This window comes from Oratosquilla oratoria, unplaced genomic scaffold, assembly GCF_046742065.1.
Source record: "Oratosquilla oratoria isolate Oo_2021 unplaced genomic scaffold, ASM4674206v1 SCAFFOLD45, whole genome shotgun sequence".
Lineage (NCBI taxonomy): Eukaryota > Metazoa > Arthropoda > Malacostraca > Stomatopoda > Squillidae > Oratosquilla > Oratosquilla oratoria.
In genome coordinates this window covers 2,607,355-2,622,634 of record NW_027467710.1, presented here as the reverse complement: position 1 = coordinate 2,622,634, position 15,280 = coordinate 2,607,355, and the positions used below count along the sequence as shown (strand labels likewise).

The 15,280-nt window shown below is 37.5% G+C and overlaps 1 protein-coding gene across 1 annotated transcript in view; it reads right to left on the bottom strand.

Annotated features, from left to right (window-relative positions):
* Nucleotides 1-15,280, bottom strand: part of LOC143023322 (uncharacterized) — an 89,902-nt gene that overhangs the window by 57,962 nt on the left and 16,660 nt on the right. The window contains exons 4-5 of the mRNA XM_076181851.1: nucleotides 7,897-8,045; nucleotides 16-144 (exon numbers count right to left, since the gene is read on the bottom strand). Of these exons, the coding sequence (XP_076037966.1) occupies nucleotides 16-144; nucleotides 7,897-8,045 (278 nt within the window). The remainder of the gene's footprint in view (nucleotides 1-15; nucleotides 145-7,896; nucleotides 8,046-15,280) is intronic.

Genomic DNA, 15,280 nt, shown 5'->3' with positions numbered 1-15,280 from the left:
ATGAATCAGTCTTACCAAAGATAAATTTGGTTTCTTGTTTACAAAGAAAGCTCTCTTTTTATGGAGACCTGGGTCTCCATGCTGAATCACATCCATAGTTTTCCGGCCAATTGTCTCCAGAGTGTCCAGACCACCAAGCAAAACCTGTCAATATAAACAAATTAGTATTTAGTGAAACCATTTTGTTTTTACTTCATTTATGTCCTATCATGCGACTGATAAATGAGTTAAGCTCCTTCATTTTTATTTTGATACAACCTTCCAGCTGTTATACTCGTTCTCTTTCACCCAGAATATTTATAACCACAGAAAATGCGATCAAGCCTGTTTGCAAAATACAGGGGTTACTCCAATACAACTACAAATTAAACTTAATCAGGATGTTGACATCAGTGTCCTCGTATACTCACTCACACCTCACAATGCATATTGGATACTCCAAGGAAAAAACACAAGGTGGGAAAACAATGTATTTTCAGGCTTTCAAAGAAATGCAAGTGAAATAGGAAGAAGTTTTGAAATAGATAGAGAAAGTAGGTATAGCAATGCACTAAGAAATCACGAATTAAGCAAACTAATGGAAGAAATCATAGACTTGAAATTCAACTACCGAGCTGTTCAAAAGGAACTGATTACACTATAAAAAAACAATGAGCAAACTATCAAAGAATTGAGTGACCTAAAGAGTGAAATAGAAAGTCTTAAGAGAGAAAACAAAAGACTGAAGAATGAGGATGAAAATAAAAATTACGAACTAAAAAAGGAGGTAAATGAACAGTTGCAAGTAGTGACCGGTAAAGTAGCAGAAACAATTAAAGAAACAGACCTCATTGAAATAAAGAATCAATGGAAAAAAGAACAGGAAAATCAAGAAATATCATTTAGAAAAATATTAAAAGAGCAGATGGAAGAAAATACAAAAGAAACAGTTATAAAAGTAATTAAAGAGAAGGAAAATTTGGTGAGAGACACAGTTGACAAAGGCAAGTGCATTGTGGTCCATGGTATACAGGAAAAGCATGATATGTATAGATACCAAAAAGAAAAGGAGAAGGAACTAGTCAAAGAAATTCTGAAAGAAATACAGGATGAAGATCAAAATCTCGTTAAAGAAATCGACGACATTCACAGGATAGGCAAATACTCAAAAGAAAAACATCACAGACCTCTAAAAATAAAACTAAGAACACAAATGATGGCAGAGGAAGTATTATCAAAAGTGGTCAAACTGGCAAATAGCAAGAAAAGGAAATGAATGATGAGGAAAAAGAGAAAGACAAATCGCTCAGAATTGAAGTGATAGAAAAGAGAACAGACGGAAAAAAAAACAAGTTTTTTTTTTAGAGAGCTGGATTTGAGACTGAAAAATGGTACATCAAAAAAATGGAAACCTAAAAAAAAAAAAAAAATAAATAAATAAATAAATAAATAAATAAATAAAAGTGGCATACACAAACATCAATGGTATGATCTCTGGAATCACCGAACTAAATGACTATCTAGAAACAGAAAAACCTGACATCATGGGCATAGTAGAGACAAAACTGAAAGGACCACTATTAACAAGCATAGTGGGACATGGCTTATATAACCACTGGGCTAAAAACAGAACTGACAAGCAAGGAGGAGGTGTCATGATATTGACCAAAAAAGGTTTAAATGTGACAAAGATAATCGAAGGTCAGGGAAATACAGAAGTAATTATGATTAAAATTGACAACAAAAAGATGAAAAGCGGATAATTTGTAGTAGTGTATGTACCACCAAAAACCCATGTGTGGCCAGATAGTGAACATTCCAAATTATTGGAATAAACAATAAAGGTGCTAAACGTATTACTGAAAGAGTGTGGAAACATAGTAATCATGGGCAATTTTAATGCAAAAGACATAATTTGGGAAGAAATGACAGTCAAGGGGGAGATGAACTCTGGAGCAACATGCTACTAGATATGACCATCAAATACACAATGGGTGAAGGAGAATACTAGATATAGAAACAATGAGGAACCATCGAAACTAGACCTAGTATTAACCTCTGAACAAGATATTGTGAACAGAATGGAGTATAAAACACCAATTGGAAAACATACATATACTAATAGAGTTTGAACTAAAAGAACAGAACAACATAGATAGAAATGACAAACATAAGGAAGATTTATGTACAACAAAACGAACTTTGTAGAACTAAGGAAATTTTTTTACAAAACACAAACTGGGATAGGTTCTCTAATGAGGAAACAAATATGGATGACAAATGGAACATATTTAAAGAAAATTATAAAGAGGGAGTTAACAAATATGTACCAAAAAAGAAACAAAAAGAAATTTATATAAAATGTTGGTTCAACAAAAGATGTAGTGAGGCTAAAGCCAGGAGAGATAAAGCATGGAAAAAATGGAAAAAAGACAGGAAAACATCTAAATGGCAAACATAAAAAATTTAGAAACGAATATGTAAACATACGCAGGAAAGAAAAAAGAGAATATGAAAGGGATATCATAGACAAATGTAAGGATCAACCAAAACTCTTTTACAGATATGTAAACAACAAACTAAAGGATAAGCATGATATAGTAAAATTGTGTGAAGGAGATAAGAATGCCTTGATAGAGAGGACCTATTAAAATGGGACAGAGGAAAAACAAGAGGACATGCAATGAAACTCAAAAAGGATAACTACAGAAGAGACCTGAAAAAGAACAGCTTCCCACATAATGTGATAAATGTATGGAACAAATTGGATGAAGAAATAGTGTGTGCAAACACAATACAACAATTTAAGAACAAACTTGATCTTGTGAGATACAAAAATGGGTCACCATGAGCATAGCTCCCCTTCCTGTATAATACAACTAGGAAAATACATACTCCCTCACCCCATCCCCCCAACTCCCTTTCATGCATTACAGCATTATCCATACGCAACCACTCTCCACTCACTCCTACCTTCTGTTTTCTCCCTTCCTTCCGCAACAGACATTCCCTTCTTTCCCAATGCCCCCTTTACCCCATCCATCCATCTCATCCTTGGTTACCTCTTCATGTTCACTCCCATCGCTTCTGCCTTCCACACCTGTATTACTTATCTTTCCTCACTCTTTCTTTCTATGCGTCCAAACCGTCCCAATACTCTTTCATCGACCCTATCTCCCAACTCCCTTTCCATTCCTGCTCTCCTCATCACCTCATTTCTAACTCTATCCAGCCTAGTAACCCCTACCATACTTCTCAGACACCTCATCTCAAACACATTCAAACTCTTCTCTTACGTTCGATGTTTCTGCTCCATGCAGTGCTGTTGGCACAATCTCTCCTTCATACAATCTCCTCTTAGCATTCATTCCCAAATGTCTTTTTCTCATTCCACTATTTTATCCACCAAGGCATCTACTTGCTTCTCTCAATCTACATTCTACCTCCACCTCCACTCCTCCCTTTACAAATGCGGAGCATGCCGACAAGAGACCTTTTGGTCCTAAACTAGGTTGGATGCGGAAAAAATTATAATAATAATAAATAAATAAAAGAGAAATAAAAATTATAATATAATAATAAATAAAATAAATGCATAGGTATAGTATAACAAACAAGTAAATAGTAAGTAATAATGAATTGACAAAAATAAATGAAAATCAAGCAAATAATAAACAGACATAATTAACAAAATAAATGGCAGGCATTACAGCATCTTGCTTAGATGTTTATCTAAATGAATCTTAAAGCTTCAAACTGAACTACATTGCACTGTCTCTGCAGGAAGTTTATTCCATTCATTAACTACACGGTTGGCAAAGTTGTTTCTACCCACTTTCAAATTAAATCTATTTCCTGACAGTTTGAGACCATTATTTCTTGTTGTTGTGTCTTGTCCAACATATCGTTAAGTTTCAGATGAGAGTTGGTAACATGGTTTTGGTAGTTTGAGCAGCGTTTTTGGAGGCTTAAGATAAACACGGTGGAGCAGCATAGCTCTCTCTCTGTGGTCTTCTTCTTTACTTTGTGATAGGTGTTTATATACATGGGTCGTGGCTAGGTTGCCGATGAGATATCATTTATTTACAAGGTGCTGTTTTAGCAAATATTAGAGATCAGGATAGGTTTTAAATACTTTACACTTTGCATATACATATGTACAATGTTCTACAGTTGTCCGAGGTTTGGACAGGATGGACATATCCCGTAGGAAAATAGATTTTGATATTAATGGCAATATCTCTTGGGTTTTCTGAGGTGTCGATACCGGCGTCCAGGTGCTGGTTGGAAGGTTGACGCCCTGATCCGAACAATAGAGACTTGACCATAGATGACCGCGGGATGACCCTTCCGTGACAAAGTGAGGTCAGAGTACCACTTGACTCCTATATGCACCGAGATGCATATGTGCAGTGCTGATAGTATGTGTAGAGGCGGTAGATGAAGATCTAGGAGATTTTGGTGGTAGGTTACGTCTTCTCAGAGGTCTAGACGTTCAACATTGTCGGATTTTCATTCACTTAAAACTTTTGTCAATTTTGATATTTTCAATCCCCTTTAGAATCTTAAAGACATATATCAAGTCACCTCTGAGTCCATGCTTTTTTACAGAGAACAGATTTATGTTTTAGTCAATTTTTGTATGACTTATATTTTGTTTCAAATCAGTTTTGTGGCTTGCCATTGTAGTTTTTCCAATCTGTCAATGTCTTTAATGAGATTTGGTGACCATACAGGAACAGCATATTCCAAATGTGGATGAACTAACAGTTTATATAGATTATTAATGAGAGATGGACTTTTGAAGTCAAAATTATTGCACAATCAGTACTAGAATCTTATTTCCTTACTCAGAGGCTGAAATACACTGAAATTCCACATTCGCACCCAAGTACCTAAAGTTACTCTTCCTCCAGTCTCTCTCCCTTAATACCTCCAATTTGCTGCCCCATTCCCCCCTTGTTCCTCTCATCACCTTACTTTTACCCACATTTATCTTCAACTTTCTTCTTTCGCACACCCTCCCAAACTTTGTCACTAGCATCCTTAATCCTTCCCCTAATCCTGCGACAAGCGCAGTGTCGTCAGCAAACAACAACTGACTTATCTACCACTTTTCTCCTCTTTCTTTTACAATCTCCAATCCCCGACCTTTTACCATTGTATTTACCTCTCGCACCACCCCATCCATGTATAAATTGATCAACCAAAGAGAAATAACACACCCCTGGCAAAATCCCACCTATACCTAAAACCACACATTCTCTCCATTTCTGATTCTAACACTGGCTCTACTACTCTTGTAAAAACTCTTGACTGCTCTTAACAGCTTTCCTCCTATCCCATATATCAACAATACCTCCCACAGTGCCTTCCTGTCTACCTTATCATAAGCTTTCTCCAAATCCATAAAGGCATAAAAAACATCCTTACCTTTTCCTAAAGTTCTCTCACATATGTGGTGTGGTTAATATAAAATGTGGTGTGGCTGATATAAAAAAAAAAGTATTAATGTTGATTATGGAGCTCCTAACCTTTTCATATATTTGAAATTATTTCTTACACAAAAACATACAGCTAGTACTGAGAACGAATTTCTATTGCATTTAACATGGTGATACAATAAAGTATATTTTGTTTCTTCTATTGGCATTTACTCAGTACTGTACTTTCAAAGTTGAAAGTCATTTCAATGGATGTTCTTTAGTCAAGGTTCTACTTATGGATTAAAAAAAATATAATAATAAAATAGAATAGAATAATAAATAATGAAAAAACAAATAAAATATATATAAATAAAACAATACATACATATACTATAAAGCCTTTGCCCTTTATATGACAGGCAGCCAAGTCAAAGTGTATGCCCACATTACACCTATCTAAAAACACATTTGTTGCCCTCCTATCTTAGCTCCTTGTGGATAAAAGGTCACCTCTATCCCCTGCCACACTACACATAGGTCTCTTAATCCAACACTAACTCCCACTTATGCAGAGATTTGGGCCCAGGACATAAACCCGATTTGGGAGGTTGACATAAAACACCACCAATTCCCATACCGAGTTTATGTCCTGGGCCCAAACATCTGGATAAATGGCAGTTGGCAAATGTTGGATTAAGAGACCTAGGAGTAGGCATACTCTTTTTTTTCCACCATTTGGTGCCTCTCTTATTTCCTCTAATCCTCCTTATCTTCCATTTTTGTCCACTTAAGCACTTTCTCCTTGAAACATTTCCATTTTTACTCTACCCCTGTTTCTCTTTTATTCTTCACTACTTCTCACATCTCTCTAAGCTTTGCCTGGTATTCTCTCTTTTTCATCATTTAATCTGCTCACCTTAAGCAACTCTTTACCACCATCACTTTTCTACCTTCTCCACTTAATCCCCACCCTTAATTTCCCTTCCACAAGATAATGATCTGACAACCCAGTGCCCCCTCCCCTGCACACATTTATGTCCAGAGTTCTCCCCCATCCTACTTTTGGGCACCACTATATAATACAATTATACCCTCTCAACTACATTCCCATCCATCACCTGTCTCACATATACTTATGCTTGTTGCTCTTCTTAAACACCATGTCTACCATCATCATTTCCCTTTCAATACACACATCTAACACCTCTCAACTATATTTCCTTCCTGCCATCCAATAACTCCCTACTAATCCAACTATTAGTTTATCTCCTACTTTAGCAACAAGATCCCCAGTACTACTATATCTATATGCTTCTTACTCTTCTCTCAATAATCCATAAAACCCCACATTTCTATTCCCAATTTCAACTTTGCCCACCTTATCCTCAAGGATAATTCTCCCCACTCCAGCATGCACTTGCCTATCTCATCACTTACCAACAGTGCCATCCCTTCTCTTCTTTGCCCCCTCACCACTCCTCTCCTTAGCCCCTGCAACAGTCCTAACAACCTAACCATCACACTCCCATATTCCTACTCACCCTTACCTCTGAATTTTGTTTAAATGCTAACACATCCATCTTTTTTCTCACAAACATAGAACCAATCTCTTTCCTTTAACTCTCATCTTTACCATATCCACACACATTTAATGACTTAATTAGGGTTCTGATTAGAATCCTCCTCCAATACCCTCTTATGTCTTGACATTTTATAGGAGGAAAATACAGTGGGAAACCCCTTATCCCTTCACACCACCTCATTTAGTCATCTTTTACAATATGCATAGAAACATGATGATGGCATTCTTTCACACACGCCAACCACAGGAAGATCAGGGAAGAGGGCAAGTAAAATATAAGGTAAAGAATAGGTTCAAGGGGACAGCATATACAAGAGTAGTACAAAATCAAATAATTCCTTCATTAGTACATATTTTACTCTAGCATTGATGAATAATGTGAAGTTCTTGTCAATAGGGGTGTCCCAATAAAAAGTTCCTAAAGTACTGACTGCATGTCACCATACAGTCAATACCCCATTACAGGGAAGCATTTTATATGTATATATTATATACATACACACACATATAACCTTTATCTTTATGATCAATAAACACTACTACAATTATTTCTTTTATTTACATCAAATTGCCATAATCTTAATGTTTTCCTTTGACCTATTAACATCTTCAATACGAGTCGAATTCTCATGAGCAGCATCTGCTGTCTGATGTACGATGATGCATCACAATACTTGCGTTATAAAATATAAAGTTACAGCTGTATTACTCGTTCTTTCACTCTTAATATTAATAACCACAGAAAATATGATCAAGCCAATTCAGAGAATATGGGGGTCACCCAGCTACAACTGCAAAATAAATATAATCAAGAAGCCAACACTGGCTTCCTCATATACCCACTTGTGCATCATGATGCCTATGCAGGCATCATCATATGGAAGGTGTTAATGTGAAACTAGGACTGACCTTATTACTTGCTGACTCCAGCACCCCTGATACGCCTGTCACAATAGATCCTAGAGAGGAGAGTCCTGTAAAGTGAAAACCACTTGCCATCTGGGTGGGGCTTTCATCCTTTCCTGTTCTTTCCACATGTTTACCATCTTCATCGCCATCTGAAAAAATCTCACAGCTAAGTACCTGTGCACCTTGAACTGCTGGCTATTCATGATAAGCATTTCTTATATTTATACTTATGCACTATTAATTTCCCAATTATTCTTTAAATAATGATAATAATTTTTGCCTTACATTTCACTTTGTGGAAAACTGGTAGGCCCATAGCAGCTGACAATGGTCATTGGGCTCTACCAGATCTCTGACAAAAAACATTAGATTGTTGTCTGTGTTGTACTAGTGTATTTACCTAGTTGTGTTTTACGGTAAGAGAGCTATGCTCATAGTGACCGCTTTTGTATCTTTCAGCATCCAGTTTGATCTTAAATTCTTGTATAGTTTTTGCATTCACTGTTTCCTCATTCAATTTGTTCCAGATACCACTCTGTGTGGGAAGTTGTTCTTTTTCAAATCTCTTCTGTAACTATACTTTTTAAGTTCCGTTTCAGGTCCTTGTTTTTCTCCTATCCAACTTTAGTAAGTCATCTCTATCAAGGACTTACATCACTTTCATAATTCTGTAGATAGTTAGCAGGTCTCCTCTTTCTCTTCTTTGTCCCAGAGTAGGTAGTTCGAGTTTGTCAAATTGGAGAGCGTTGGTGCTATCTTTGTCGTTGCTCTTTGAATTCTTTCTAATTTATATTCTTTTTAGTACTAGGTGTCCATAGTGTTGCAGTGAACTCCAATTTTGCTCTTATCAATGTAACTAATATTTTCTTTACCATTTCTTCATCCATGTAATCAATGGCCACTTTCACTGATCTTAATAAATTGAAAGTTTCTCCGACTAATTTGTTGATATATTTGTCTAGTATTACTTATTCCTAGGTTCCTTTCCGAGTTGACTTTTTTTTTAACTTCCTTTGTACCAATTCTATATTGTGCCGACATTCTGTTGTTTGCTTTTTCCAAATTCCATTATACTGCATTTCTTGATGTTGAAATTCATCTCACACTTCTGACTCCATTTCCAGACTTTGTCCAGGTCTTCTTGTAATGATTTGCAATCTTCCTCTGTACTTACTCTCTTTAGTAGTTTAGAATCATCTGCAAAGAAGTTAATAAGAACATAAGAACATAAGAAATAAAGGAGACTGCAAAAGACCATAAGGCCTACACTAGGCAGCTCCGTATCCATCACCACCTGTCATCCCCATCCATAAAGTTGTCTAATCGTTTTTTAAAACAACTGATAGTTTCAGCGCTTACTACATGGTTACTAAGTTTATTCCATTCATCGACCACCCTATTAGTAAACCAATATAACATTCCACACCTTCATCCATGTCATTTATATATATGGCAAACATTATTGGAGCCAATACATTTCTTCCCAATTTGAGTTCTTGTCTCTGAATACCACCGTCATATTTCTCCCGTTCAAGAAATCTTTCATCCATTCCAATAACTTTCCTTATATTCCACCTATTATTTCAATTGTCTTAGTAGTTTTTTTCTGTGGTACTTTGTCAAATGCTTTTTGTAAATCTAGAGGCATAATCTGCTCATCTATCCCTTTCTTGAATTATTTCTACTAACTTCAAGTAAAAGCATATCAAGTTTGTGGCACATGATCTTTTGCGTCTAAATCCAAATTGTTTTGGATTTAGTATACTATTCTCTTCCAAATGTTTAATCCATTTTCTTTGGATAACTTTTTCACATATTTTTGCTGTTGTACTTGTAAGGATAACTGGTCTATAGTTGGTTGGGTTTTCTTTGTCCCCTCCTTTGTATATTGCTACAATATTTGCATTTTTCCAATCTTGTGGTACTTTTCCTTCTTTGAGTGTGATATCAATTATCTTGTGAAACGGTTTCTATGTCACCTGCTGATAGTAGTAGTAGGGGAGCAGTTGCTGGTTATCATCTCTCCATGTGTGAAATAGTTGAGGGGGGGGGGGAATACAGTTGAAGTTGATGATGGGAGATCATGGGACCAGTCCAGAGAACACATGTCAGCCCCTCAGAGCTCCACCTCCTGAGAAAGGCGAAGTAGACCGGTTTTGAAAATGGGCTGTTTTGTTGTCCATCTTGCAGGACCACCACAATCAGGTATCCATCATTAGTCTCCTTTTTTTTTTTAATAAGTGAAAGATAAAAACAATAAGAATGATCCCATTTGGTATTTTAACAAACTTACACCCACACCATGTTATTACATTCATAAAATAATCTCATGAAGAAAATGGATAACATTAAGGAACCAAAAACTACCATATACAAAATTATGTCACTCCCTAAACTCACTTGCATCATATTGCAAAACACCTACAGAGACAACTTAGTACACATATGATTTGGCAAGACTTCTCTCCTGTTCTTTGATAGAATTTACATACTGAATACTTCCTCAACGCTTGAATACCATATGAAAAAAATACAGACCACTGGTGTCATTTCCAATTAATCAGGACTGACACATAGACACGCACAAGAGAAAAAATTGGGAGTGTTGATAAAAGACAACCAGTCACCTGACAGATGTATCAGCAGTATTGTGGAAGAAACATATACAGCAGAACATTAAAGTGGCGTTCCATTACGTGGATGAAGAGATGGTGAAAAAAATCAATGAAACTCTAATACATCCAACACTGGAATATGCATTGGTAAGGTGGTTCTCACACAGTGAAGAATATGGGTGGCAGATAGAGCATTAATGGACTATATAGTGGTGACCAGGAGTATGGTAGGAAGAGTTAAATATGTACATGTTCTAAGGGGAGAGAGTGGGGGAATATCAGATCATTCTCTGGTGGAAGGTAAATTGAGAGTGGAGAATAGGTGGAGAAAGAGGAAAAGGGCAGAAGGTAGGGAGGTACTTAGAGTGAACTGCTTAAATGAGAAACAAAAGGAGAATGAGTATAAGAAAAAGCTGAAAGAGGAATGGGAGAGAGTAAAGGATAGAGTAGAACTAAGAGTGGAGGAGGAATGGGGATGGTTCAAGGAGGGAGTCATAAGGTGTGCAAAGATGGTGTGTGGACCAAGGAAGGTGGGAGGAAAGAGAAGAAAGGGTAATGAGTGGTGGGATGAGGAAGCAAAGAAAGGTGTAGAAGAGAAGAAGCAGGCATTCATAGATTGGCTACAAATTAGGATGAGGGAATCGTATGAGAGGTACAAAGTAAAGAGAAGGGAAGTTAAACATAAGATAAAGGAAGCAAAGAGGAGAGCAGATGTGAAATGGGGTAAGAGTATGACAGAAAATTTTGAAAGTAATAAAAAGATGTTTTGGAAATTAATTAAAAGAGAAAGAGGAGGCGAATCAAGTAGAAAAGAAAAGGTAAAAGGTGCAGATGGAGAGATGATAATAGAAGAGAAGGCAGTGAGAGGAAGGTGGGCAGAGTATTTTAGGGAGTTGCTAAATGTGAAGGAGGATAGGGAGGGAAAGGTAGTTGCAGTGGGAAGTGCTAAGAAAATGAGAGTGATAAGTGAGGAGAATGGAGGAGAAATAGGGAAGGATGAAGTGAAAGCAGCTGTTAAGATGATGAGAGCAGGTAAGGCACCTGGGTTGGATGGATGCCATGCAGAATGTCTGAAAAAAGGAGGTACAGTTATGGTGGACTGGCTGGTGAGGTTATTTAATGTTTGTTTAAGAGAGGGTAGAGTGCCGGAGGACTGGAGGAGTGCCTGTATAGTTCAGCTTTACAAGGAAAAGGGGGACAAGTGTTAGTGTAGTAGTTTCAGATTGAGAGGATTAGGAGAGGAACAGAGAGAGTAATTGGTGAGGAACAGTGTGGGTTTAGGACAGGTAGGGGTTGTGTAGATCAGATCTTTGTGGTAAGACAGATATGTGAGAAAGCTATAGGAAAAGGTAAGGATGTTTTTGGGGCTTTTATGGATCTGGAAAAGGCTTACAACAGGGTAGACAGGAAGGCACTGTGGGAGGTACTGCAGATATATGGGATCGTAGGAAAGCTGTGAAGAGCATTCAAGAGTTTTTATGAGAGTAGTAGAGCTTGTGTTAGGATTAGAAATGGAGAGAGCGAATGGTTTGAGATAAAGGTGGGACTTCGTCAGGGATGTTTTATGTCGCCCTGGCTGTTAATCTCTACATGGATGGGGTGGTGCGAGAGGTGAATGTAAGGGTAGTGGGTCAGGGGTTGGAGATGATAAAAGAAAATGGAGAAAAGTGGGAGGTGAGCCAGCTGTTGTTTGCTGACGACACTGCGCTTGTAGCAGGATCAGAGGAGGGATTGAGGAAGTTAGTGACAGAGTTTGAGAAGGTGTGTGAAAGGAAGCTGAAGATAAATGTGAGCAAAAGTAAGGTGATGAGATGTACAAGGGGAGAGAGTGACAGCAGGCTGGAAGTGAGCATTAAGGGTGAAAGACTAGAGGAAGTGGATAGTTTTAGATACTTGGGTGTGAATGTGGCAGGAAAGGGAGGAGTGGGGGTGGAGATAGAATGTAGATTGAGAGAAGCGAGTAAATGCCTTGGTGGACTGAAAAGTGTAATGAGAAATAGACATCTGGGAATGGATGCTAAGAGGAGGTTATATGAAGGAGTGATTGTGCCAACAGCATTGTACGGGGCAGAAACATGGAACATGAGAAAGATAGGAGTAGTTTGAATGTGTTTGAGATGAAATGTCTGAGAAGTATGATAGGGGTTACTAGGCTGGATAGAGTGAGAAATGAGGAGGTGAGGAGGAGAACAGGGGTGGAAAGGGAGCTGGGAGATAGGGTTGATGAAAGAATATTAGGATGGTTTGGACACATAGAAAGAATGAGTGAAGAAAGATTAGTAAAAGAAGTGTGGAAGGCAGAAGTGGAAGGAGTGAATATGAGGGGGCGTCCTAGGATGAGATGGATGGATGGGGTGAAAGGGGCATTACAAAAGAGAGGAATGTCTGTGGAGGAAGGACGTGAGAGGACAGAAGATAGGGGTGAATGGAGAAGGGTTGTGTATGGATGATGCTGTGATGCATGAGGGGGAGTGGGTGGGGGATGGGGGGTGAGGAAGTATGTATGAGAAAAAATTTGACGCAGCCCAAAGGGACTTCTCCCCATCTTCTCCTTTTCTGCATGGGGGGGACGGAAAGGGGGGGGTTGCCGAATTTATGAAGCGGCCTTGCTGTGGATGTGCTGTGTCTTGTGACACTGCTTCTGACCCAAGGCAGTGGACAGGATGCAGGGATGAACCGTCATCCAGGAGGTGCCAAGACAAGGAGGAGGGTGGAAGGGCATGGAATATATAGTGGAATGGGTGGGAGTGGTTTCTATGCCTTTTTCTTTTTGGCTACCCACCGTATAGGGGGAAAAAGCCTTTGGTATATGTATGTATTTATGTGAATGACATGGATGAGGGTGTGGAATGTTACATGAGCTTCTTTGCTGATGACACAAAGTTGTTGAGAAAAGTGAGCACTGAAATAGACTGAGTCACTGCAGAGAGATCTGAACAAAATTTGGGAATGGAGTCAGAAGTGGGAAGTGGACTTCAACATTAAGAAATGTAGTATAATGGAATTTGGAAAAAGTAAAAACAGGATATCAGGACAATATAAAATCGGTGAAAAGGAAGTAAAGAAAGTGGGATTTGAAAAAGACCTGGGAGTAATCATCACAAAGATAAATAGATAAACAAAATTGTCGGAGACACCTACAACTTGCCGAGATCAATAAAATTGACATTTACTTATTTGGATGAAGAAATGTTGAAGAAAATACTAGTCATGCTGATAAGACCAAGACTGGAGTGTGCAGCAACACTATGGTCACCCAGTAAAACAAAGAATATTAGGAAACTTGAAAGAATCCAAAGAGCAACTACGAAGATGGCCCCCACACTCTCAGAACTGTCATACGAAGAGAGATTTTTAAAACTAGAGTTTGCAACCCTGGAACAAAGAAGAGAGAGAAGAGACTTGTTGACCATCTACAGAAACATGACAGGTATAGTCCTTGATAGAAAAGACTTACTAAATTGGGATATGAGAAATACAAGAGGACATGGAAGGAAACTCAAAAAGGACAGTTATAGAAGAGACCTGAAAAAGAGCAGTTTTCCCCACAGAGTGATGGATGTGTGGAACAAACTGGACAAAATGACAGTGTGTGCAAAAAAACCATACACAAATTTAAGAACAATTTTGATACTGTGAAATACAGATGGGACATGAGTGTAGCTCCCCTTCCCGTAAAATACACACACACAAACACACCTACCTACCTTTAGGAATAGCTTAGAAGGTGTTATAGACCAAGCTGGAACAGTACATGAATTCAAGTCTAAATATGATAATAGGAAATCAAGAATATAGACCAAGTTAAAACTGTATATGTATTTGAGGCAGAGAAAGAGAAAGATAGAAAGAGAGGAGTAAGAAAAAAGAGAAGTGAGAAAAAGAGAAGAGAAGTGATAGATGGAGAGAGCGAGGAAGAGAGGAAAATAGAGAGTGAGAGAAGAGATGAGAAGAGAGAGAAGAGAGGATAGGAGAGAGGTGAGGAGAGTGAGGAGGGGGTGAGAGAAAAAAGGAGAGAGGAAGATTACTATAAACATAATAAACTTTATTTCAAGCGATCACAGGAATTTTATGTGCATTGTAAACAGGGCTGTTGAGTCGGAGTTGGAGTCGTGGAGTCGGAAGCAATTACGGTGTCACTGGAGTCAGAGTTGGTAAAAATATACCGACTCCAACTCCAGTTAAATTTACACTTCATAAAAGGCCTTTGTTTAGTCTGTAGAGTTATGCAGTGCACACTCCTTATAAGTAGGTTATATAAAAAAAAAAAAATTATAAAATGCAATAAATCTCATCGTCTTTGCAAAACTATATATGTAAAAAAAAGTCTTACATTATATATGTTTTATTAGGTTTGTATATCCTTTACAAAGGTTATATTTCAACTTTTGTTATAAAGTACAGTATTTTTGTTTTTGAAATGTATTTATCACTTATTTGCAAAGGTATATATTATGTCAAATGTCTTACATTATAGAATTTTTTTTTAACTGAAATTTCTTCAATATCCTTTCAAAAATTTTGTTTCTACTTCAATTATAAAATATTAATGAAGAGGTCAACATAGGAAAGCCACACTATAACATATATCTTTATTCTTTGATATAAACCAGTTATAATAATACAAGTCTACTCAAGATTGGAGTGTATGTGTGTTGTATAGGCTTTATAAAATATGTAGGCCATAATCAGTTAATTATGGAGTTGGAGTTGGAGTCAGTGGTGCCAAAAATAGAGGAGTCGGAGGTTTTGTGTTCCGACTCCACAGC